Source organism: Cavia porcellus, unplaced genomic scaffold, assembly GCF_034190915.1.
Source record: "Cavia porcellus strain 051 isolate PalLab524CR breed Dunkin Hartley unplaced genomic scaffold, mCavPor4.1 scaffold_1, whole genome shotgun sequence".
Classification (NCBI taxonomy): domain Eukaryota; kingdom Metazoa; phylum Chordata; class Mammalia; order Rodentia; family Caviidae; genus Cavia; species Cavia porcellus.
This window is the reverse complement of record NW_026947484.1, coordinates 153,604,700-153,630,396: the sequence shown is the minus strand read 5'-3', so window position 1 is coordinate 153,630,396 and position 25,697 is coordinate 153,604,700. Positions and strand designations below refer to the sequence as shown.

Sequence of the window (25,697 nt, the reverse complement as noted above, 5' to 3'; positions counted from 1 at the left end):
AACACTGGTATAGAAAGAGACAACAAACAATAACTAAAAATAATTTTTAAAAGACACAACAGAGCCTCAGAGAAATGAAACTTGGAATTTACTTAATTGTAGTACTTAAGACTTCCTGAAAGTACTGCATTACTGGCAAGTACCCACGGCTTATAAACAACTGTGGACAAAGATAACCAAGTCCAGATTATGCCATCCCTCTAGTTGAATCTAATCAAGACCCTGCAACTGTCCCCAAAGATTTCTGTAACAGATAGAAACACCTCTATCATCTGACTTCTAGTGCTTTCTTCCTCATTTTATTCCCAGAACCAAACACAAGCATTCCTCTTTTCAAGGCTATTACACAAGTTAGTCCATTTTCACAATCACCTTAATTTTCTTTCTCACCTCCTTCAGGTCTTTGCTTAAACGTCAAAATCAACGAGGGCTGTCTTAACCACTGTTGAAAAGTGGTAACCTCTTTCCCCTCACACTGTCCTCTCTTACGTGTCACATTGTCCTTTCACATGTAATTAAATGTGAGGTTCAGGACAAGGATCTTTGTGGGGAAAGTAACTGCTTGAACAGAACAATGCAAGGGAGTGAAAAATACTGTGGCTGCCTACCTCTGAGGTCCTGAGGAAGCTGGGCATGCCCATATTAAGACCTCAGACCAAAGTTAGTGCTTTCTGTAAGGTACTACTTGAGGGAAGGGAGATTTCTGAAAGGTGGCATGGGACTGACTCTGCCAGATACTGAATTACAAGACCTATTAAATTCATACTATTATCAGGTTAGACACCTCCAGGACTTTATCTTTGTGTCTAGGTGGGGGTTTTTAAATTTAAACACAATTGCCCCATTAAGGACACATTTTTCTCCAATTCTGAAAAATTTCCTTAGCTAAACTGTTGCTCTAAAAATAGTTCTTCCCCCCTATTCTCTCTCCTGAAATAAATAGAAAAATACCGGATCCTACAATTCCCCAACGTGTCGAAACTTTTCTTCCTGCTTCCCATCTGTGCCATTTATCCTTTCGTGCTTCATTTTGGGAGAAATCCACTAACTCTTTCAGCACACCTATCTCCATCAGTACTTATTCTGCCATTCAATCAATTCTACTGGGTTTACTTTGTTTTTAAGTGTACGATATCCATATTCATCTTCCTAAGATTCGTGCACATTTCTGTGCCCACATTCACTCCTCTCTCTGGGCAAACCTGCTCTCTTGCCTAACAGCGGGAAGGAATGCAAAGGTCTTCCTGGCATCTGACACTGTCAAGCCTGAAATTTATGCTCATGGTGTGGCCTTTGGATTGCTTCTTCGATTTGCTTTTTCCAGGTTTTTACAAACTTCACTTAGTTTGCAGTCCACCAAGTACACTTATGTTTGTGCTCCAGTATTTTTTTTCCCCTGGAGTGTGGGTCCTGCCACACCACCTCCTAACTCTCATGCAGTATTATTTTTTATACTTGCTTGGTTAAAAGAAAGGGAATATACATATACATATATATCTAGATATAGATACATAGAGAGAAACAATAATCATACACTTGATCTTTTTTTTTTTTCTTTACTGTAGTGGTGCTGTGAATCAAACCTAGTTTCATCAATGCTAGAGAAGTGCTCTATACCACTAAGCTATAACCCCAATCAGATCTGCATGTTTTATTTATGTATTCATTCATTCATTCATTCTTCAGGGTTTTTTTTTTTCCTGGAGACAGGTCTCCCTCTATAGCCCAGGCTGGTCTTCAGTAGCAGCGATCCTCCTACCTCGGCCTTGTGAGTACTGGAATTCAAATTTTCTTTTTAAAAACAATCTTAGGGCTGGAGGTACAGCTCAGTGGTAGACTGCCTAACATGTGCCAACAACTGGGTTCCATCTCCAGCACCACCAAAAACATTAAAAGAGAGAGAGCTTTATTTAGGTCTAAACCACCCACTGTGACTGGAAAGTTGAGCAGTTTTCAGCAGATTTAGCTGCCCAACCACAGTCCAGTTCACATACTCTGTAACAACTCCAGGGACTATTCTGTACCAGTTTATAATCTGTGCTCTACTTTGTCTTACTGGTTTTCCCACTTCACAAATTTCCTAACTGGACCTAGAGATGCAGCTCAGTATCAAAGCACCTGATCAGCATTCGCAAGGCTGATTTCAAATCTCAGAACCCCAGAACAAGTTTTTTCACAGAAGTGAAATTAGACATTGTCATCTTTTTTTTATGTCTGCCTTTTCTTTGGCACATTTCTGAGATTCAGTCCTGTCGTTTTATGCATCAGTAAATTCGTGATCTTCTGATTACCACATGATTAAAACACATTTTATTTATTTGTTCGCTATATGATGGACATTTTAATTGTTTAATTTGGGGTAATTTAAGAGTAATACTACTATAAACTTTTGTTTATAGGTCTTATATGAACGTAAGTTCTCACTTTTCTGAGTAAATACATATAAGTGGAAATGCTGGGTTACATGCTAAGCATAAAATCTCTAAGACATTACTAAGAGGTTTAGCATTTTGCATTACCATCATCAATATTCATATAAGAACTCCGTACTAAAAGAAAGAAAAGAAAAAAAAACCCTGATTGAATCTCTGTATTTTTCCATGTGCTTATTAGTCATACCTTCTCAGGAGTAATGATTATTCAAATCTTTTACTTTTTTTTTGGTACCAGGGATTGACCTCACGACCTTGAGCTTGCCAGGCAGGTGCTTATGCCGCTGAGCTAAATCCCTGGCTTCTAACAAATATTAACTTTCTATTACCTTAATGATTTTTAGACAAATCTACAGGCGGTTTTTTTTTTTTGTACCAGGGATAGAACTCATCACCTCGAGCTTGCCAGGCAGGTGCTTTTGCACTGAGCTAAATCCCCAGCCTTCACTTATTTTTTTCTCTTCTTTTTTCTTTTTCCTTTTTATCGGTACCAGGGATCAAACTCACGACTGCCTGCTTGCAAGGCAGGCGCTTATGCCGCTGAGCTAAATCCCCAGCCCCTTTCACTTATTTTTTAACTGAAACATTTGCCTACTTACTATGAAGTCTTTATGTAGTTTGGGTAGGTGTAAGTACTTTGATTGCATGCAACTCAGGATTTGGGTCTACCTACTTTCGAAACTATACTTTATTAACTAATGGTCAACTTGTAACACCCAGCTGAACTGAATCAGCAAGGTGCTGGGTCTAGAAGGCGCACCTGAGGACTATTGCCAACAGCATAAAAGGAGATTTGGAGGAGAGTATGGTGTGCTCTCTTCTCCAAGAGAAGCTTGTCACACTGATTCTCCTGATCTGGACTCAGTCATTTTCATCATCAGAGGAACTCGGGTGGTTGCTGCTGCTGAGGATGGCTGCAATTCTTCTCAGGGGAGTTCCAGTCCTCACCTTGAGTGTCACTTCCTGGCTCCAATGTCGCTCCGTCAGGCTGCTGCACAGATCCTTCATGCTGTTGGTGCAGACTTTCTAACTTTCACCACTGATCTTTGGGCCTTCCCAGAACAGATCCTTGATGCAGACTTGCATGAGTCACTGTCATGGGCTCTAGGCCTCTAGATGAAATTGTGCAGGACATTGCTATAGGCTCTAGGTCTCCAGCTAGACTTGTGCACAACACTGCCATGGGACCCCAGCTGGGTTCTTTGGGTCTCTAATGTGTAGACAGCTCTCTTGCACTCTGCATTTGACTTTTTGATTAAAAACAATCCTATAAATTATGTGTCCTACATTAAATCTATTCCTTTGCAAACACTGACTACAATTGCACTATTCTTGGACTTGCTGAAAGTCTCTCCATTGCCATAATACTCTACCCCGTCTGCTTCTAATTATGATTTTCATACAAAGTAAAAAATAGGGTATCAATAACATTTGTTAATCTTATCATGTGCCAATCCCCAAAAACTGCTAGCCTATCAAAGACTCAATTTTTGTACTTGGTGGTAACACCTTGTGAATCTCGTAGTGTCCTAAACAATGTGGTACACTGTCTAAATTAGAAATCAATATATGTGGTCTTTCTCACAGCCAGAATACCTGAGGCTAGGAACCAGGTAAAGAAAGTGGGAGAGCTCCTCCGCCACTAGCTACTGACACAAAAGCTCTGTTTCCTATATCCTCAATTTTGGCCTATTTTAGTTTGGAAGATTGGGTTCCCAAAGTGATATAACAGAAGCTTTATTGTGGGTCTGGGGAGCGGCATAAGCACCTGCTTGGCAAGTGCGAGGTTGTGAGTTCGATCTCCATTCCAAAAAAAAAAGGCTGACTGCACTAGAAACTGAGACAAGCCCTCGTGTTTTGGGTGTGAGCCAGGGTTTGGTGGGTAACACCATTCGCTAGAATGTGTCTCAGTATAAAGGATGAACCACATGGCTGCTACACAGTGACAGCAAAGAGGAGTATGTCTGGAAACAAGAGCTTATTCCCACTGTGTTAGTTTCAGAAGGCTGCCATAACAAATTACCACAAGCCTGGTGGCTGAAAAGGATTATTTATTCTCAATAGTTCTGGAGACCGAAAAAGGAAATCAAAATGTTAGCAGGACTTTAGTCCCTGCAGAGACTCTAGAGATTTCATCCCTCACCTCTTCACACTTCTAACCTTGAGGCTGTACCACTCTGGTCCAAGCCTGTTTTCATATGGTTTTAATTTCCTTCTCTGTGTTCTCTTTCCCCTACTATCAGTCTCTTTAAGGGATCACTTACTAGATTTTAGGCTCACACATAATCCAGGATTATTTCATCTTAAAATCTCTACATGTGCCAAAACCTGTTTTGGTTTTTTTTTTTTGGAACCAGAGATAGAACTTTCGACCTCATATTTAGCAGCCAAGCACTTAAGCTGCTGAGCTAAATCCCTGGCCTCACCAAGACCTGTTTTCAAATGAATCACATCCATCAATAAAGTCAATTCCCAGAACCTAGGGCATGGAAATATCTTTTTGAGAACCACCATTTTACCCACTAAGGCTCTTGTTTACCCAAGGTTAAAAGTTAACAGACTATATAAATATAACACTAATGACTAGGATGAGCTCAGGCCCTTTGGGAGTGAAAGGCTGAGCTGCTTTACCAGGTAACCATAGCCACAATCAGCTGAGGTGCTGGCTGAGAACACAGGGAGTATGAAATGATAGTGATCAGTTGGAGACATATATTTCATGCTTTTACCAAAACAATCACCAACTTTTTTTTTTTTTTTTTTGGTCTTTCTGAGACAGGGTTTTGCTATTTGGTTCAGGCTGGCCTTGGGTCATTTTGTAGCCCAGGCTGGCTTTAAACTTGCAATGATCCACCTGCCTCAGCCTCCTACATGCTGGGATTATAGTCATGTGCCACCATGCCCAGCCCAATTTTTTTCTTCTTTCGGCCCACTACTACTATTAGGAATAATGGTAGGGGCTGGGGATTTAGCTCAGCGGCATAAGCGCCTGCCTTGCAAGCAGGCAGTCGTGAGTTTGATCCCCGGTACCAATTAAAAAAAAAAAAAAAAGGAATAATGGTGATGGTTACTATAGGTTTTATTTGGGTTTTTTGTGGTGCTAAGTATTGAACTCAGGGTCTCATGCATGGTAGGCAAATATTCTTTTTGCCTGAGCTCCACCCTGACCCTTAGTATTTATTCTCTGGATGATAGATTATAAGAAACATTGTGATTACACTGAACGAAAGGATAAATGACCACCGTGGGTTTCCCTAAATTCAGAGAAAAGATAAATGCAACATGTGTTGGCACATGACCGAGTTGCATGAGAGGCAGAAGCAAAATCCTGGCACTCCTGTCATGTGGATGAGTGAGTGCATGCAAGCAACAGCAGCAAACTGTACTGCACTGTCCACAGAGGAGCAGCATTTTCATGCATGCCTAGACTCCTTGCCAAGAGTGCTCCAGATCAGCTACTGCCAGCGACACCTGTGATTTATGGATGGCACAAAAGATATACAAGCTTCTTTCCTCTGCGGCAGCAGTGAGCAGGTTTGGCAGCATCTGCAGAGTGCTCCAGTAGGGTTTTTCTGTGACCTTCAAGCATTCTTCCAGGAACCTGATTCCACTTAGCAACATGGACCACCAGCAGACACAACTCATGCCTTCTGAGCACCCTCTAAATAACTCTCCTGGGACTTGACAGCAACAGCAGCTTCTCAGCTTGTCAACGGGCTGAGCATCCCAAAAGACAGGCAGCTTGAGACCACTTTCATGGGTTTCACTTCATTTTGTTTTTTAACTTTGAACATAACTCCTTTCCTATAAACATGTCATCTGATAAAAGTATAGGCTTGTCTGACATTCACAAAGTACATTATTCATCTGTGTACCAAGAAGTGATGCCATGTCCTTGTCACTATCTCTTATGGTAGCACCGGATTTTCATCTGTCCCATTTCCAGTGATGTTCACCTAAGTAACTTCAGTGAGCCAGTATCAAGATCTCTGGCTGTACGGTCAGCCTTCCCTTTGTAGTTAATGTTTTGTGGAGAATAAGTTGAAACGATTAAGTATTATCTTCCTCAACCTTTCCATATATTCCCATGTTTGTTTATAGCAGTATCAGCATCTTCTATTATATTCAAGAGTTGTGAGTTACTATAAAATTTAAATTATTGCAACAGTGGCCAGCAGGCGCCCTGTTGGACTGCCTTTTGGGTATTTTTGATATGTTCTCATTGTTCTTCAAGAACTTCTTTTACTTCCTGGCACAGTAAGATGTTCAGTCTCATCTTGTTTCCCCTGCTGCGCTCTGATTCAGCCATTTCTCCGGTAAGGGTTGAGTTCTTTTAGTGGAGAAAAGAGCTTTGGTAGCCAAGATTTGGCTGTGCTGAATCCTAAGCCTTTTCATGAAAATTAAGGGACATCATACAGTTCCGTGCACACACGCACACACACATTTACCCCTCTATGTTGATCACCATGAATTCACAAAGAACTCACAATTCTGACCCAGTGACGGCACATTTTCATTTTCTCCATCCTCATATTTACACCTGAGACTTGGCTTTCAGTACACTTATGAACTGCGTTACATAGCCAGTCTCTCACTACCACCACTATCACCCTGCTTTCCCCTGGAGCTTCACCTCACCAAGTCTTACCGGACTGAGCTGATGCTACAACATGGAAGCTTTTTTTTGAGACAGCGTCTTACTATGTTGCTCAGGCTGGCCTAGAATTCACTATCGGAGTCCAGGCTGACCTCAAACTTACAGTAATCCTCCTGCCTCAGCCTCCCGAGTGCACAGATTATAGGTGTGTGCTACCATACTTGGTCAGCTCTTTCTATGCTGCATTGGTCTTCAATCTCCTTTTTTGGCTACTGCCCCGTTCCTACTCCAGCATGGCAACCTATAAAATATCACGACTTCCTGAAAGTCACCAGACATCTCTCTCACCTTTTTGGCCTCATTTTTTCAATGGATGTGTGAGTCAATGCTCACAGAGTGAAACAGTTGAATGCAATTAATTTCTGCTTCTGATTCTATTCAAATACTTAGAATGGTGTCTATTAATTCTGATGGATAAAGCAATTATTTCAGCAGTATTTTAGCACTGATGAACTGGTTCTCTTGGGGGGGGGCAAAACTAAGGGTTGAACCCAAGACTTAACACACACTAGGCAGACACTCTGCCACTGATACATCCCCAGCCACAAGAATGCATTGAACAGTTAATATTCTATTAATATTTGCATCTGTAGATTTAGGAAGCAAATGAGGTCCAAGTAAAATTAATAAAGTAAATTCATACCTACAATGTCTTCCCTTAAGTAGAAATTACTTTTAGGCAAGATCCTATTCTCTCAGCCCCAAAACAAAAGCTTAAATCAATAAAGAAAAGCAGATGTGGTTCATACGCATGCAACACAAACAATACGGAATATACTGGGCATGCTAATTTGGTGTGCTCAATGTCTTCTCCCCTGCCTTCACTGGCACAATCTTTAGTTTCTCCTGCAGTGTCATCCCTCCCCAATGCTGTGCATCAGGACCATCAACAAGCACACCCCGAGCCCTGCACCTCTCGAGGAACCCAACATGGGCTGTCTTAAGTAGCCGGAGCTGTCACTCACAGCAGTGCAGTGAAGAGGCTTCTCGCTATCCAGTTAACTGAAACAGTAGGGAGCCTTGCTCACAATAACCGATTATTCAGCCCTTTCACTCTGAGAGCAGACTTTCTGATATTTACAATCAACGAATTTCTTATAATGTGTTCCTTTCAAGGAAGCGAGATATACTAGGAAGTACAGCATCTCTAGAAGACAACGTATTTCACGAAAGAACAGTAACAGAGCACAGGCTGGATAGAGAACATTAACAAAGACACCTAGAATTTCCCATGCCAATACATTAAAAAAAATTTATTTGCAATTCATAAATATCCACAAAGGGAAGATTTAACCCACCAGGATTATAATGAGGTCGATCACTTGACAGGATCAATTAATAACGCTAGGCACAACCTAACACCTCAAATCCATCATACTGCTTCCACTTAAAGTTTTTAACACAATATAGTTCTGCTAATCGTCAGGTCCTTAGCTTTATCCTACATTATTTGCAATTTGAAAAGTTTTACTTTCTTTACCCGAATAAAAATTTCCAGTTCAGTTTTTCTTCTTTTCTCTATTTTCTCTGCCTCAATTTGGCAAGTATGACAAATGTACAGATGGTTGACAGCTGGTCCTCCTCCATATCTAGAACATGAAAACCTCAGAATTACAATCATGACAACCTCAACAGAAGCTGCTGTTCTACAAAATACTATAGTTTCTAATTTCTTAGTCAATGGCTGAACTCTCACTAAGAATAAATCTTCACAGGAAAATTCTCAAAATAAGTAAAAACTCAAAACTTTGTATAAAAACTTGATTTTATGTTTACTAAATTAAACAATTTTATCAATGTGTTGCCTAACCTGCTTTATGTACAATTCAACTTTCTTTTATAATTACTTCTGCTACAAAATGTCAAAGGTGATAATAAAGTAAAAAATGCTTTTTTAATGCATTTTTTGCATCTAGGGCCAGGGATATAGCTCAGTGCCACAGCGCCTGCCTGGCAAGCAAGAGGTCCTAAGTTTGATTACCAGTACCAAAAATAAATACATAAATAAAAGAAAAATTAACATACAATATAAAATCTCAGTTCTACATACAAAGCCATATAGTTAAGTTTTAATCAGCTGAAATCTGCATTTCATGAAAGAGGCATTCAGGCATAAGTTTTTTTTAAATTTATTTCAGGATAAGTTTTAATACTTAAGGTAAATATAACTGGTGTGGAAATTCTGATGCAAAATATTTTACAATAAAACTTAAAACTTTAAAACTGCTGGGCATGGTGGCCCATGCCTATAATTGCAACGCTCAGGTGGCTGAGGCAGAAGGGTTGCCAAGAGTTCAAGGCCAGTCTATGGTACATAAGGGAATTCAATGGCAGTCTGTACTACATAGTAAGACCTTGCCTTCAATAAACCAAAATGAATTCTAAAAAATTTTAAAACTTTAAAACTTAAGAGTAAGAATGTTGAGGGCTAGCAACTTAGTTCAGCAGCACAAGCGCCTGCCCAACAGGCACAAGGTTGTGAGTTTGATCCCCAGTACCCCGCCCACCCACCCACCTACCCTCACCAAAAAGAGGAGGAATATTCAACTTGGAAAGTATGCACTTGTAAACTTTTAGTGTTGGGCATATGCAACATTCGTTTTGTTTTGTTTTAGTTTTGTTTTTTGAGACAGTCTTGTTATGTAATTCAGGCTGGCCTTGAACTCACTATGTAGCCTCATCTAGTCTCAGTGATCCTGCTGCAGCAGCCTGCTGAGTGCTGGAACTACAGATGTATACCACCACATCCACATCCACATCCACTTTTATTGTTTTTGTTTTTTGTTTTGTTTTGCTTTTGGTGCTGGGGATTGAACTCTAGTGCTTGCCAGGCAGGCGTTTATGCCACTGAGCTAAATCCTCAGGCCAACCAACATCTCTTTTTTTTTTTTTGTTTTTAGTACCAGGGATTAAACTCACAACCACGTGCTTGCAAGGCAGGCACTTATGCTGCTGAGCTAAAAACCCAACCAACATTTTTTAAATAATGCCCTTTAAGTTAAATATCATAGCTTGTCTTTGTGGGCCAATAATCAGAACAGGAATATTAGAATTAATTATCTAGACTAAGGACACACTAGTTACATGTCCCTACTCACAGTTCAAAAGAATAAATGAATGAAAAGGGGATGTTCCACATAAGCAGCACAGCACAGCACAGCACAGCACAAGAAGAATCTGTGACACAATGTAGTCTCCCTTCAGGCATGTTTAACTGATTTTTCCCAATACTGTACTGTTCCATTTTAACACACCTGCTATATAGGTTATCCCAAATGTGCTGAGGCAGCATCAGAACCAAGTCTTCAATGTAACTAGCTTTTCGTGGAGGAACACCTGAAAAACATTTAGTCAGGTCTGACTTATTCTTTAATTCCTTCAAATTATGATTTCCTAAAGATAAATATACAAACCTTGAAATTCAATCCCACTGAATTGGGGGAGAAGGGTTTAAACCCAGGGCCTTATACAAACTAAGCATCCACTTCACCACTGAGTTACATCCCAAGGCCCAGAAATATTTTTAAGATTTAGATTTCTATATACAATACAGGATATTCCCATCCCTTGTGGTTTCACCACACATGTATGAGAATATTGAGACTTCAACCATAAAACTTCATCAAAGCATCATACAAAGGTCTTTATTATAGAAACAAACACTAGCACAGCACATTACAGAGGCATAAAAGTCAAAATTAGGCTTTTTTTTTTTCCCTACAATAGTAGAGATTGAACACAGGGCCTTCATACCAAGCTGCATTCCTGGCCCATCTTTATTGTTTATTTTGACATGAGGTTTCACTAATTCACTCAACTGTTCAGTCTGGGTTCAAACTGAATCTTTCTGCCTCAGCCTTCCAGAGTGTTAAGATAGCCAGTATAAGAATATACAAATTGAAGCTTTTGTGTTAAATCTCAAATACAGTTCCATACTTAGGAAAAGAGCCCCCTATTTATTTAGATGAGAGCAGTACAAACTAGATATAAGAAGTAGTTGAAATCAGTAGCAAAAGAATGACTCAGATAAGAATTCTTTGAACAGAGCGTTCACTGTCTTGTAATTAATTGTTTATATATCTGAGTTTGCTATGAAATTAAGAGTTCTGCCAACAGAAATAACATCTCTGGTCTCCTTATGCTCTAACACAGATACTCAATAAACATACACTCAATAGAGATGCTACACAATACCCATATTTAGAAAGACATGGTGAATTTCTGAAACCATACACAATTAATTTCACTCAGTTGGACAGCAGATGGGGCAATGGAGAACAAATGGAAGAGGAAAACTCCTAAATCTTTCCTCTTTTACAAAGTAACAGCAAATCTTTTTCTCTACTTTGAGTGACAGGATTTCTTACCTCCATGAATACAGAGAAAGTCATTATTTGAAATAGGGCCAGGTTCAGCAAAGGTCTTAAATTTATTCAGCCACTGTCGAGAAATGTAAAACTGAAGTAGACTTGGTTCCATTATGTTCAACAAATTTGATATCCTCCGCCTTTCTTTTTGTGCCTCCTCACTGCTCTTCCTGTTTAAGGACAATGATTCATTAAATTCTGCGTGTTTTTTTTAATTTTTTTTACTACATTAGACCAGTAGGTCAATCATCTTCTTCCTCATTAGACTTAGCATACATACTAATACTGTGTGCCTTTTCAAGCCTTCATAATTTCAAGAGGAATATATGTTGTATCACCTCTCAAATGTGTTATTCACCCCTAGGAGCAACACAGTGTCCTAACTAGTGTGTCTATGTACTGCGTATTCAAATGTTTTTAAGAAGGTCAAGCTAAATACTTAAATCTGTGTTCCTCTATCAATAGCTAATGTTTTCTTTCCTAAGATATGGAAAAACTCGAAACATTTTTACAGTACTATTTCTTTTATTAGCTATTTTAGGGAATTTAGTACTTAATTGTTACTGCATGCTTTTTTATATTAAAACCAATCTTTCTAAAACAAAATACAATCCTCTTTCTCTTAAACAATTTAACATTTTTACTTTCTAGAAAAACAAATTTAATTCTCTAGACAATCTTAACTATATTTTACTCTAAAGAGGGTAAACAATTCCTCCTCTTTACTCAGCAGCCCAGCTGAAGTGTCAGCAGTCACTCACTAACAACCCCAAAGGGTAAGCTGTCCCTCCGGTATGGAAAGTTAGCTTACCCACAAGACAGCATTGAGATTACCTATAGAAAAGAACGTAAGCTTCTGCATTTTGAACTGTAGATTCTGAAACTTCAGTGACACTCTGATCATCAAATTCATACCACAGCTTATTTAAATTATTTCTGCAATAGGCTATATAGTGTCCACCTATGTACAAAGGAAGGTAAATCATTATGGTAATAAAAACTGACACAAGAATGGACTATAAACTATTCATATCCCCTGTGTCTAGCACGGCAGATATATAAAATAATTATGCTACTAACCTCTTAATTCATTGAAGAGAAAGGTTTGTACTAATATTGTTTGGACAATTAAATTTATATTATGTATTTCAAGCAACTAAAGATAACAACACAATATATTAATCATTGTTACCCTTTAATTATCTTGAGGTTTTATTTTTTTCCTCTTTAAAATTAAAAAAAATTCAATTTCTTGAAATGTTCCCATTTTTTTTAGTGACAAAAAATGTACATTTTTATGGGATAGGATACAATATTTGGTTCTACACACATAACACACACACATACATATATATAGTCACATTAGGGTAACTAGCAGCACTATTTCATTAAACAGTTAATATTTCTTGCACTGTGAATTTGTTTTGCTTTTTTTTTTTTGGTGCCAACAATCAGACTCAGGACTTGTGCTTGTCAGGCAGGCGCTTATGCCACTGAGCTATATCTTTGGCCCTAAACATTTAACGTTTCTTTGTGTGTGGATGTCTGATCTGTTTTTTTTTTTTTTTTTTTTTTTTTCCCCTTCCCCGTCTGATCTGTTTTTAATAACCAGCAGTAAAATCTGTTTTTATTTTTTTCTTTTAGTCAATTAATCCTTAAGAAGTAATTCAGGCACATACATCATCTAAGTCTAAGGACAAATATCAAACCTGTATACTTACTACTTGCAGTCCCATGATGACAAATAACTGACAGAAGGTCATATGTCCCAATCTGAGCTGGACTATCCTTAGCAAGAAATGGCTGAAGATCCAGGCCTTCCAATGGAAATGAAACATGGGTGCTGATTTTGGTAGAAAACATCAGTTCATGTCTGAATCTTTTAAGGTGGATACATAAAATCTAAAAGAAAATATCCAAAACCCTAATTGTTACCAAACACTAAAAGCATCCAAGTAGTAACACTTAATATATAGACATTTTAATTCTATATGCAAGAAATTGAGATGTTCAATCAAAATAAAATTATAAAATAAATGCTATTTATAATTTTATTTAGTTTTGTATCCTAAGAGAATCTAGTCACATTAAAGTGTCAAGGTTAAACATCAATCCCAAGTAGTCAGAAAACTGATAACCTCACTCCAGGGATGTTAAAAGTCCAGAAATGGTGAAACAAGGGTCAATGTTATTTGTTTTCTAATTTTACACTTTATACCTAGCAAGGCCTTACTTACCACATCTGGTAACACCATGTTCAGCACAGTATACCATTAAGAACATTTACAATACATAATCCAATTAATTTGAAAGCCAATTAATCCTAATTAGGTAAGCAAGTCAACTGGTCAACAGAACCATTCCATTCTTCATTAATGCTACTAGAATTTATTACTACATTGTATTTTATTAATGCTTTACTACAGAAAATAAATTTAATTAAAGTCTGTACCTCAGGAAACTTTTGTACTTTACAAAACTTCACTCCATTCCTCAACCTAAAGGTGAAAAGAAAAAAGAGAATGTGTATTTAAATATATCGTAATACTCTTTTTAAAAACGCAGTGAAAGGTATCAGACTAGAGATCCTTACTACTGAATTGTATTACATAGTTATTCACTGGAGCCCCTTATTCTGAAAAACAAACTAAACAAGGTACCAGTAGTAAGTACAAATTTAAGGAGTCATGCAATTCTTTGATGAAAAAACTTTTTTTAACAAACATGCTGTTGTCCATGGTCTGAGTTTACCTTTATAATATCCAGATGTTAAGTATAACTACACAAAGCAAAACCTAAATTTTATAAAATGTGTAGTGCAAGGCAATACTGTATATTAAAACCTTCCTTTCTTTTAAAACTTTTCAATCAAATAAACACTAACACAGTTGTAATGGGGAACCTTAACAAACTCTCACAAATAGATCAACTAGGTAAAAAAAATCAACAAAGAAATGTCAGAACTAAACCCAAAGTACCAGGCAGCTTTTCACCTCTATCCCAAACAGTCAAACATTCCTTTCTGTCATGAAAAGGACCAACAGCTACACATCAAGCTGGGTAAGAGGCCATAATTTTTCTGTTACAGAGATTTTAAAAAACTTTCCAGTTACTTCTACCTCAAAAAACAGGATCTGTCACTGGGTGTGGTGGCACATGCCTGTAATCCCAGCATGTGGGCTGACATATACTTAAAGCCAGCGTGGGCTATAGAGTGAATGCAAGGCCAGCCTGAAGTACATAGCAAGACCCTGTTTCAAATAAAACCAAAAAATAAATAAATCAAATAGCTTTGAGAGATATAGTGCAGAGCACCTGCCTAATGTGTGGGGCCTTGGATTCAGTTTTCAACACCATAAAAAAATAAGTCTCCAATCCTTTTATGTCTTACCACCAAGAGATACTAAGACTGAACTTATTACAAGACCGAAACAGCAGGTGGTAGTAGATATAAACAAAATCAGGCCTAACTACCCTATTCCAGTCATAACATCAGACAGCATCAAAGTTGGCATAAGCTCTCCAAATTTTGTGAAGATTTCAAACTACGGGTACCTAGCATTTCCTGAAACCTGCCTGTTAGTAACAGTAATCAGAGGAGAATTTTACCTTATTTTAGAAAATGTTTAATACAAATTTGCATTCTTACTGCCTCAAAATATACTCTTTTTTTGGTACTGGGAATCAAACTCAGGACCTTGTGCTTGCTATGCAGGCACCTGTCCCACTGAGCGAAATCCCCAGCCAATATACACAGTTTTAAACATCTTACATAAGCCTATTGCATTTATTAAAATTTTTGCCTAAAATTTGTTTTACTCTTTATTTTTTTTTTTAATTTTTTTTTTCTTTTTTTCCAGTACCAGCGATTAAACTCATGACCACCTGCTTGCAAGGCAGGTGCTTATGCCGCCGAGCTAAATCCCCAGCCCCTAAAATTTGTTTTACTAAATACCCAAATCTCTCTTTTTTTTTTTATTGGTACCAGGGATCGAACTCATGACTGCGTATTTGCAAGGCAGGCGCTCACGCCACTGAGCTAAATCTCTAGCCCCCCTCCAAATCTTTTTATAATTACTAGAATTTTTTTTTTTTTGTCTTTTTGAAACAGGGTCTTGCAATACAACTCAGACTGGTCTTAAGCTCACTTTGTAGCCCAGGCTGGTAGTAGGCTGGTCTCAAATTTGCAATGATCCTCCTGCCTCAGCCTCCCAAGTGCTGGGACTACAGGCATGTGCCGCCATGCCCAGCTTTGGTCTGTATTTTTCTAAATGTGTTAACACCATATACTCAGTTCAAATAACTAAGAAAAAATATAAAATATGATATTAAAAGCATTATGTCACTTACTTTTTACATTTTTCACAACTGTACATATTGTCTCCTGCAAAGACAACAGGTTAAATCATACCTCTCATATTAATAGCAAATTGCTTTCTTCTGGTTCGGCAATTCTTTGATTTTTCCACATACTGACACAGTAAAACAAGGTTCACTTTTTTAGTCTCTGCTCACGAGTCAACTCATGCTTACCTTACCTAAAACACACTTTTCCTCCCAGTAGGTCCAATCACGAAGGGCTACCTCAAATATCACCTTTCATTTACTCTCTGAACAAAACTGACTAATGTTCCTGCTATATGTTCACACACGAAAACAGGCAAGATCCGTCTGGAGTTCACAGACAATCCAAGACACAAGTCCCACTGTTTTGGTTGAGTCTGACTTCTTTAACCCTGAAAAGCTTTGATACATGCTATCTGCATACAAACATGTTGTCTGATACAGGAATCTGATTCAATTCTTTTAGAATATGACTTTTCTCGTTTTGTTTTGTTTTGTTTTTTGTCTTGGTCTCTAGACACTCCAAACAGTGTTTCACTATGCAGTTCAGGCTGGTCTTGAACTCGCTTTGAAGCCCTGGTTGGCCTCAAACTCACAGCGATCCTCCTGCTTCCAGCCTCTTACGTGTTGGAATTATAGGCATGCACCACCATGCCCAGCTAATTTTTCTTATGATGTGACTGCTTCCACAGTAGTATGGCACTATGCCAGCATAAACAAACACTATGTAACTGCCCTAAAATTCTATTTTAGAATCACCTACTACAGTAATTCAGGAACAAAAAGATTATGATTCTTACCTTTTAGTTCATCTCTGGCGAAGAAGGCAGCAAGACAATCTTGCAAAGTTACAACTGGACCCCAAAACCAGCTAGGGACACATGAGACAACAAACCTGAAACATTATTGACAGAAAGAAAAAGGAAATGTTCTGCTAGTATAGCAGAAATAGCAGTTTAAGGAATCAATCAAAAAAGAAAATAAATACGTACCTCTTTACGTATTCCATGAAAAAAGCTATCCAGCCTTGTGGAGCATACGCTTCGCCACACGATCCCGCTTTGACTATAGAAGTTGGATGACTTGACGAATGCAGCTTAGCAAGATCTTCCTTGCCAGGAATTGGCAAGGATAGATCTTGAAAGGTCTCGAGGGTTACAGATACCTAAAATTGTTTTGTTTTTTAAAAATGAGATGAAAATAATCCAGCACAGATATTTATAAGGTTAGATGGTGGACACGAAAGATCAAAGCAAGTTACAATAAGCAAAACAAACCCAAACTTAGTTCTGATTTAATCTTCATATAAACCCTACACAGTGCTGCCGCAAGGCTTCCGCTGAGCCACTGATGTTGTGATGCTGAGACTCTGCAGCCTCAACTCCAGCTCTTGCTATGCTACCTGGGCTGATCTTGAAATATGAGGCTCTAGTGATCTTCCCACTTCAGTCTCCCAAGTGGCTGGGACTACAGGCTGATGATAGTTTTTAAATGTTGCTTAAAAAGGAGAGAAGAGGGCTGGGGATTTAGCTCAGCGGCATAAGCGCCTGCCTGGCAAGCACGAGGTCATGAGTTCGATCCCCGCTAACAAAAAAAAAAAAGAGGGAGAGAGAAGATACAAACCTAGCATATAATTTTAAACACAGTCATGCACTATTTAACAATGAGAAGATGTTATGAGAATGTATTGTTTTAGGTAACTGGATCACCAGGCAAACATAAGCATGCTCACACAAACCCAGACACCTATGATGCCGGTAGGACAGTCTTTCTAGATCAGTCATTGATGCAGTCTGGCACTGACTGAAATACTGTTATGCAAACATACTACTGAAGCTGAAAACTTCTGGAACTAACAATAACCTACTTTTTTGTGTGTGGTACTGACCCCAGGAATGCATGCACTATATCGCCATGCTTTTTATTTTCATGCTACACTATATCGCCAATCCTTTTTATTTTCCTGTATTTTGAGACAAGATCTCATTAAGTTACCTAGGGAGACCTCAAACTTGCAATCGTCTTGCCTTAGCCTGTGGAGTAACTGGGATTACAAGTGTTGCCCCACCACACCCAGCCAAACAAGAGGGAGAGTGGGACTCTCCTAGGTATTGGACCCAAAGCTTTATGCATGGTAGGTAAGCACTCTACAACTGGCTAAGTCCCAGCTCCAAATAATCTACTAAAAATGACCTTACTGAATGTTTTCAGATTTAAGAGTATAACATAATAATGGAAAATTTAGTTTTGTCTTTGACATGTCATTTTATATTCATTAATTATATTCATTACTGTACTACAGTTAAACTGTAATTTTAAGAAAAGTTAGGAAATATGAGGGATTTTTAAAATGTTATTAAAAAATTCATTTATGTCCTTGTTTTTGCCTACAAGTCTGACCTTTATCATCTGAGCCCTAACCTTAGCATGACAAATATGTACAAGCCATTAAATAAAACCAAATGTAAAAGATACATTTACTGCCTTGTGCCTGTGAACAGCTAGTTTTCTAGCATACTTCATCGGCCTTGTGAGACTATGTGTGTGTTAACAATTCTGGTTGCTGAGCAACTTCTCACCTTTATTTGTAATCAAAATACAGGAAGCAGCAAGTAATTTGTCCTGATAATTTATGTTTGTCCAAGGATGGGTCAAGATCAACCTTTGAAAAGAATGTTGCTAATACAAAAAAGTGAATTCTGCTCCTAAAGTCAATTTATACTGATTCAAACTTAGGAAAGTATGTGTGATCAACAGTAGCAATAGGAAGGAATTAAACTTTTCATACCATTTTTCAGATTTTAAAGAATATTTGATAGAAATTTTATGTATTGTAACTCCCTCATACTCACCCTATCACAAGTGAGACACTGTACCGAACTAATGATTGTTCCATCAAATATGTCTGAAATAACACTTCTATATTTCTTGTGCTGTTTTTTTCTCTTTGGAGATGCAGACTGGGCTAAGATTGAAAAACAATAGTAAAACATTTTTAAAAAGATCAAAACAGTTCCATTACCATTTTTCCTTAGTATCTTTAACATTAAAGATTACTCTGCTATAGAGAAATTTTCAAAATATCCTTAACATCACTTTAAACAGGTAAAACCAATGAGACAAGGCTAAGGTGGTTTTATTTTTACGTGTACCTATGATACATGTACCTACAAACATACACAAGAAAAAAATGAGAAAAATTCTGATTTACCACAATATTTAAACCCTTTTTTCATTGTAAAATAAAGAGTCTAGACACACCATTACAGTAACACTTATGTTCTAGAAGTCGAAAAGAGGGACAAAGTGAGAAGGGGAAAGATTAAGAATAGAAAAAAGCTCTGTCTTCTCATTTTTACTTCACAGTGATTGTGCTTTTATAATACTTATTTGTTTTGCATACAAGTAAGGCTTCATTTTGCACGACAAAAGGATGGTAATGGGGACTGAACCCAGGGCCTTAGCACTAAGTTATATCTCCAGCCCTTTTTTATTTGGGTCTCAGTAAATTGTTAAGCTGCCTAAGCTGGGCATGAACTTGGTAGTCTTCCTGTCTCAGGTTCTCAGAGTACTGGAATTAAATTACAGGATACACCACCATGCCTGGCTTAGGATTCTATTACTGAAAATTCTTTATCTATTTCTGGATATAAGTTATCAGTTATATAATTTGCAAATATCTCCTTCTTTTTCTTTTTTTTTCTCAGAGACAGGGGCTTACTATGTAGTTTAAACTGGCCTTGAAATCACTATGTAGCCCAAGTCTATCCTGGAACTCACAGTGAGCCTCCTGTCTCAGCCTTCTAAGTACTAGGATTACAAATGTGTACCACCACATCCAGGTTTTTTTTTTTTTTTGGTACTAGTGATCAAACTCACGATCTCATGCTTTCCAGGCAGGAACTCGTGTCACTGAGCTAAATCCTCGGCACCACATACAGCTTTAAATAAATTGTTAAAATCAGTGCCATACACAAAAACAATTTTAAATCATGGTTGCATTGAATTCTACTTTTGTTTTCAGAGGATATTATTTCAGAATTAATATTTTAAACTATAAAATATCACATTCTAAACTAAATATTCTAAACTACGACTGAAAGCAAAGGAATCTGAGTAAAGGAAACTTACCTTTCTTATGTGGGGGTGCCAATCCCGGCCATAAATTGCCTGATTTAGGAGGGCTTGTTGATAAACGTGGATTAATACCCTCATTTGATGGAAGGATCTGTGGTGTAGACAGTTCATTCAAATGGACATCAGTGATATAATCTGTAATAATTAAAATTTGCATTGTTACCTTAAATAGTAAAACTATTCCACATGTCCAATAATGCTCATTAATTTAAAGGCTGTTTGACATTCTGAACATAATTCATATTAACAAATGTCAGAGGAAATATCTGCTCCACAAAGTACTTGCTAAACAAAATAACTGTTGTTTTCTACCTCGGAATCCAGGTGTTGTTTGTAACATGTTACTACTGTGAGCAATTCTGGAAGTAAGCAGTGGAAATAAAACCAAAAAAGATATTATTTGTCTAAATTTGGGAGTTTTAAAAATAACATTGAGAGTATTGGCTTCAGGAGCACATGTACCAACAAATATGTCCAAGAATGGATTAGTTTTTACTTAGTTATGTACAGATGAGGTTGCCATGTCAGCCAGGCTACCGTGAAGCCTCTAGTCTGCACTCCCACGTGAGTGTGCACTGGGCACTGTCTGTCTACCACCACCCCTGGCCCTGCTCCCTCTCTCCTATTCCCTCTGCCATGCCAGAACAAAACCCAGAACACTCACATGCTCCCAAGAGCTCTGCCACTGAGCTAAGTTCCCAGCCCAGGAGTTCTGTTTTGTTTTGTTTTGTTTTTTAAATAGAAAAAAGAAATTTTGCTCCCACACTAAACACAGAAATCAAAATCAAATGGGAAGCTCAGGCATAAAATAATGATAAATATTCTCTGTCAAAAAGGAAATAAAGACCTCTTGATAAGGAAAAGATCTTTTTAGAATTAAATTATGAAATGAATCAAGAAAATAAACTCCAGGAAAGCTAGCTTGATCGTTTGTTGTTGGATCCTTAATGCCAAGTCCCTACAGGATTTTTCTATACAACATAAAATAATTTTTCACACACAAGACATTAACCACTATTAAATCAAGCTGCGTAATACTGGAAGGGACAGACTCTAACTTTCTGAAAGGCAAAAAGATAATGTGGTCTACATCAGGGCTTGAAGTTTTTCCTATGAATGGTCAGACAGTAAATATTTTAGGACCCACGTATCACATGGTCTTGGTCATATTTTCTCAAGGCTTTAAGTAAAAGCCCAGGCCACTGTTTTAGGTCACTGTCTAGTTATGATGTGTAAGAACAAACATCCTGTCAAGCAAGGAAGAACCTGTATGACTCTTACTCAGGTTATCCAGGCTGGGCACAGATGAGCTAGAAAGCGTCAAGTCTATCAGTTGGCACTGCCATGTTAAATGGTTACTAAATAGGCAGCCTCTTCAGGCAGTCACTGTAAGAGCCTCCCATATCTAATTCTCCTAGCATGAAGAAACACAAGCCTTCCTCAGACTAAGAAAGTCTTCCTCCAGAAATAAGTATCTACACAGTTCAGTAACATTCAGTTTAATTACAGAAGATAAACTTAGTTCACTGTCATTTATCTTAAAAAATTACATAACCTGCACCACACCTGTAGGTCTTGCCTGTAATCCCATCACTTGGGAGCCTGAGGCAAGAAGATTACAAATTCAAGGCCACCTTGGATTACATGGCAAATTTAAGACCAGGCTGAACTACAGTGAGAGACCCTGTCTCATAAGATCAAAACCAAACAAAGGAATGAACATCACATAACTTGAATCTCTGATAGTCCAGTTTTATGTATTTTGGAGAATGAAATATCAGATTAAGGTAACCCTCAAAGGAATGTATACATGTATGCATGCAGGCGTGTGTGTGTATCTGTTGGAGCTTGGCATAACTTGACACCATCTTGAGCCCTGCATTTAACTAGTGCCCCGTATTTGATCCAAGAGAATGGAAAATTACCTACAGTACAGTCCCATAAGAAAAGCACAATGAGCTGTACTTACAAGAGAAAAATTAACCTGCTCAACAAGAGAAGCAGGATACAGGTGTCAACCAAAAATTAATGTAATATTCTAGCTAAATTGTTTCCAACAGGATGTCTTTTTGTGGTTCTCTGTTTTAAAAACTCTGTAACTTTCCAGTTTAGTGCCACTTAGTGGGACTCTGAAACACGAGTCTCTATGTGAGTGGTCGCTGAGCTCAGCTAATTAAATTCCAAATTTATCAATTTGGATGCTTGGATCCCTATACTGTTTACGAGCCCACTTCATATCCGTCTCCTTTATAATTTAACTATCTTTCATTTCACTACTTGCTCTTTCTCAAAGGAACGCAGACCAGGACTATGGTATAATCTATCAAACAGGGCTCATTAAACTGCTACACTGAAACACAGCTTGATGCAACTCCAGCAGCAGCAATCTGAATCCAACAGTGTACACAAGGAAATTGCAGTTTGTGTTATTTTGCTTTTCCCAAAGTCTCAACAGAATTTTTTAAAATAAAATGGAAAATTCTACAGTCTAATTTGCTAGACTACTTTTTTTCTAATCTAAAAACTTTTTAACTAGCACAGGTTTGCACAACATGATGATTACATTCCTCATGGAGAGTTGGTGCATAGATATAACACTAATTTATTTTTACTTTTCCTTCCCCTCTTCTCTCTCCTTCCTTCATCTCTTAATCCCTTTGAAATCTGCTACACAACTATGAATCTTTAAGACTGCTGATGAATCTTTAGTTCAAAAAGTATAAATTTCTTATATAATGACCTATAAAATTCTTATCCTCATATTCCATAATTTTATGACACTCATGCGAACATTGCTACAAGTCTATTAATTGGAAATTCCAAATATAACAATTAGTTAAGCACTCATTATCTACAAACAACTACTCTCATTTTGATGATCCAATGCGCAGATGGTCACCTGAAGCTCTGCCGTGTATCTGCACTTTGACAGTTTCCTGGTTGTTCAAGTCTACTGTTTCAGATACAGAGTCTCTATCTTTATCTAAATCTCCTTCAGAATTCACTTTATTCATCTTACTACACATCTTCTCTTTTTGCCAGTCTTTTGATATTTCGGAATTGTTCTCCTCATCCTGAATTAACATTGTCGTTTCATTATTATCTTCAGGAAAGCCTCTGGGGCCATTTTCACTTTCTGCTTTATCACTGCTGCTGCAAGAATCACAGGACTGGAAATCTACATCTGACTGGCTCTTGTCATCTTCTATGGTCTCCTCAGAAGTTATGGTTTGATGATCCTCCTCTACTTCCATGACCTGCTCTTTCAGTTCTTCGTGGAGGAGATCCATTAAACACCGAAGGAATTCTTGAGCATCCTAATATATCAATAACATAATGTTACCACTTTGTCATATACGAACATAGGAACTATGGGAAAATACACAAAATGTGCTGATTCACTAATGTAATGCACTATGCTGAGGAAATACCAATTTATAAAATGCAAGGCACTCAAGCAGTGATGGTGAACCTTTTAGAACTCTCGATACAAAGAGTCCCCCATGGCATGGTATGCCATAGGTTCACCACCACTATACTAAAAGCCTGGACATCCTCACTTCCAAATGTTATATAATGAAAGCAGGGTTTACAACTGTACATTCCCAGCCACTCAAGAGGCTGCTACAACAGAGACTCACGAGTTAAGGTTACACTGGGCGACAGAGTAAAGTCCTGTCTCAAAATTTTAAAAGATGTCTGAGGATGTAGCTCAGTGGGCTATATCACGCACTGGGATGCCTGAGGACCTGGGTTCAATCTCTAGTACCACAAAAAAGTTATATAAATAAAACAAAAGTTTCAATAAAATTAAGATGATCTGAATGCTGCTATTAATAAAATAGAGGATAAGATAGTGAATAGAAGAATTAGCCTCATTTGACACTCAGAATTCAGAGATGGTCTACATTCAACTACTATGGTATGTAAGTTTGGCTTAAGTTAAAGCTTCATCCACACTTGAAGTTAAAGTCTTTGATCAACCTGAAGTGCTACTGAAAATACAAACTCCAGAGTCCAGTCAGGGATCATGCACACCCCTGTGTTCCCAGCATTCAGGAAGAAAAGACAGGAGGATTACCGAGAGCTCAAGGCCAGCATGGGCTACACAGTGAGTTCAAGACCAGCCTGTACTACATAGTGAGACCCTGTCTCAAAAAGCCAAAAATAAAAAACAAGTTCATAAACTCCAAATCAAAGCATTAGACTCACTGGTAGAGCACTTACTTGCCTAGTATGGTCTAGGCCCTAGGTTTGGTTCCCAGCAAAACGCACACATGTGTACACACACATATTCAACAGTTTTTAAAAAAGAAAACCATGTGAGAACAGGAATACTAAAAATAGTACACAGGCCAGGTGTGGTGACACACGCCAATAAACCCAGCACCACAGAGGCTGAGGCAGGAGGATCACTGTGAGACTGAGGCCAAGCTAACCCACATAGTGAGTTCAATGTCAGCCTGAACTACACAGCAAGATCCTATCTCAAAAAAATACTAAAAATAAGTAATAAATAAAGCTAGTATAAAAACAACAATTAAGGGCTGGAAGGGTAGCTCAGAAGTATAGCACTTAACTAGTACGCACAAGACCCTAAATTCCCCAGCCATATCAGAAAAACCCAAAACAACAAAACTCAGATTCTACAACTGTCACTGCCATGTGATACCAATCCCACAAAAATGTTTAAAACAAGCAGGACAGTGAAACGCAAAGAAATTCCAGACACCCGGGGTTGTCGCCCAGTTTCCCATCGCTCCCCTGGTCCTGGGTTCAAACCCATGGCAAAAGCAAAAGTGGAAAGGGAGTTAAAAAAGACTTCTTAGATTTATGTAGATTAGATTGGTACAATTTCTTAACTGTGAAAAAAACTGGGATTCCGTAATTCAAAATAAATGTTTCACATGTTGAAGAATTAAATTTAAAAATAAAAGCAGAAAGTATTAGAATTACAGGTGAAACTATCTGGTCTCTGGATGTGGAACTCACAATGAGGGATACTACAATATATATACATATGTACATGTATATACACATACATGTTTATTCTCCTTCAAAGTTTCTAGAAAAATATACATAAAGCTTAAAGTTGTAAAAATATAAACACATGATACAAAGAGTGATGAGAATTTGTAAATTAAATCCACAAATAAAAAAACTAATAGCATTTTCCAAATTTATTCAGGATTATTAAAATAATGGGTAAAAAAGCAATAAACTGACCTGCTGAGAATATCCTCGAAACGTTGGATTTACAGTTTTAATTCCTTGAAACAGATTAGTAGGTACAACAGACCCTGGCCTGAGGAAGAAAACATTTTTTAAAGCAAATCTTTATAATTTTTTTTTTTTTTTAAAGAGCAGAATATATTTATTGAGGGCTGGGGATTTAGCTCAGTGGCATAAGCACCGGCCTGGCAAGCACAAGGTCATCAGTTCGATCCTTGGTGCCAAAAAAAAAAAAAAAAAAAAAAACCCAGAATAGAGAGAGATAGACGGGATCCTGAGTGGGTTACCCTAATTTTTTAATCTTAAAAGCAGTTGAAAGTGGTAAACTGAAAAGTGTTTGTGTTTCACAGACTCATTCCAAATTCCCTACTAATACATTTCAGGGGCTCATAAAACCTTATCACTGATGCATTATTGCTCTCCTTTCAATAATCATGCCCCACTATATGGTTTTTCAAAAATACAACTGTCTGAACAGTTCTAAAAGGAAATTGACATATTATGGCAAACAATTGCCAGCCTAATAAG

The 25,697-nt window shown here is 37.9% G+C and overlaps 1 protein-coding gene across 3 annotated transcripts in view; it reads right to left on the bottom strand.

The window, feature by feature from the left end:
- Window positions 1-25,697, bottom strand: part of Usp33 (ubiquitin specific peptidase 33) — a 60,240-nt gene that overhangs the window by 4,982 nt on the left and 29,561 nt on the right. For 2 of the 3 annotated variants that reach the window (XM_063257994.1, XM_063258003.1), the window contains 13 exons: window positions 25,164-25,242; window positions 22,837-23,254; window positions 19,932-20,072; window positions 18,653-18,765; window positions 16,793-16,965; window positions 16,601-16,695; window positions 15,807-15,840; window positions 13,909-13,954; window positions 13,178-13,358; window positions 12,291-12,417; window positions 11,457-11,626; window positions 10,344-10,425; window positions 8,570-8,678 (listed from right to left, as the gene is read on the bottom strand). In XM_063257994.1, the coding sequence (XP_063114064.1) occupies window positions 8,570-8,678; window positions 10,344-10,425; window positions 11,457-11,626; window positions 12,291-12,417; window positions 13,178-13,358; window positions 13,909-13,954; window positions 15,807-15,840; window positions 16,601-16,695; window positions 16,793-16,965; window positions 18,653-18,765; window positions 19,932-20,072; window positions 22,837-23,254; window positions 25,164-25,242 (1,768 nt within the window). The remainder of the gene's footprint in view (window positions 1-8,569; window positions 8,679-10,343; window positions 10,426-11,456; window positions 11,627-12,290; window positions 12,418-13,177; window positions 13,359-13,908; window positions 13,955-15,806; window positions 15,841-16,600; window positions 16,696-16,792; window positions 16,966-18,652; window positions 18,766-19,931; window positions 20,073-22,836; window positions 23,255-25,163; window positions 25,243-25,697) is intronic. The other variant, XM_063257996.1, reaches the window with a different exon arrangement.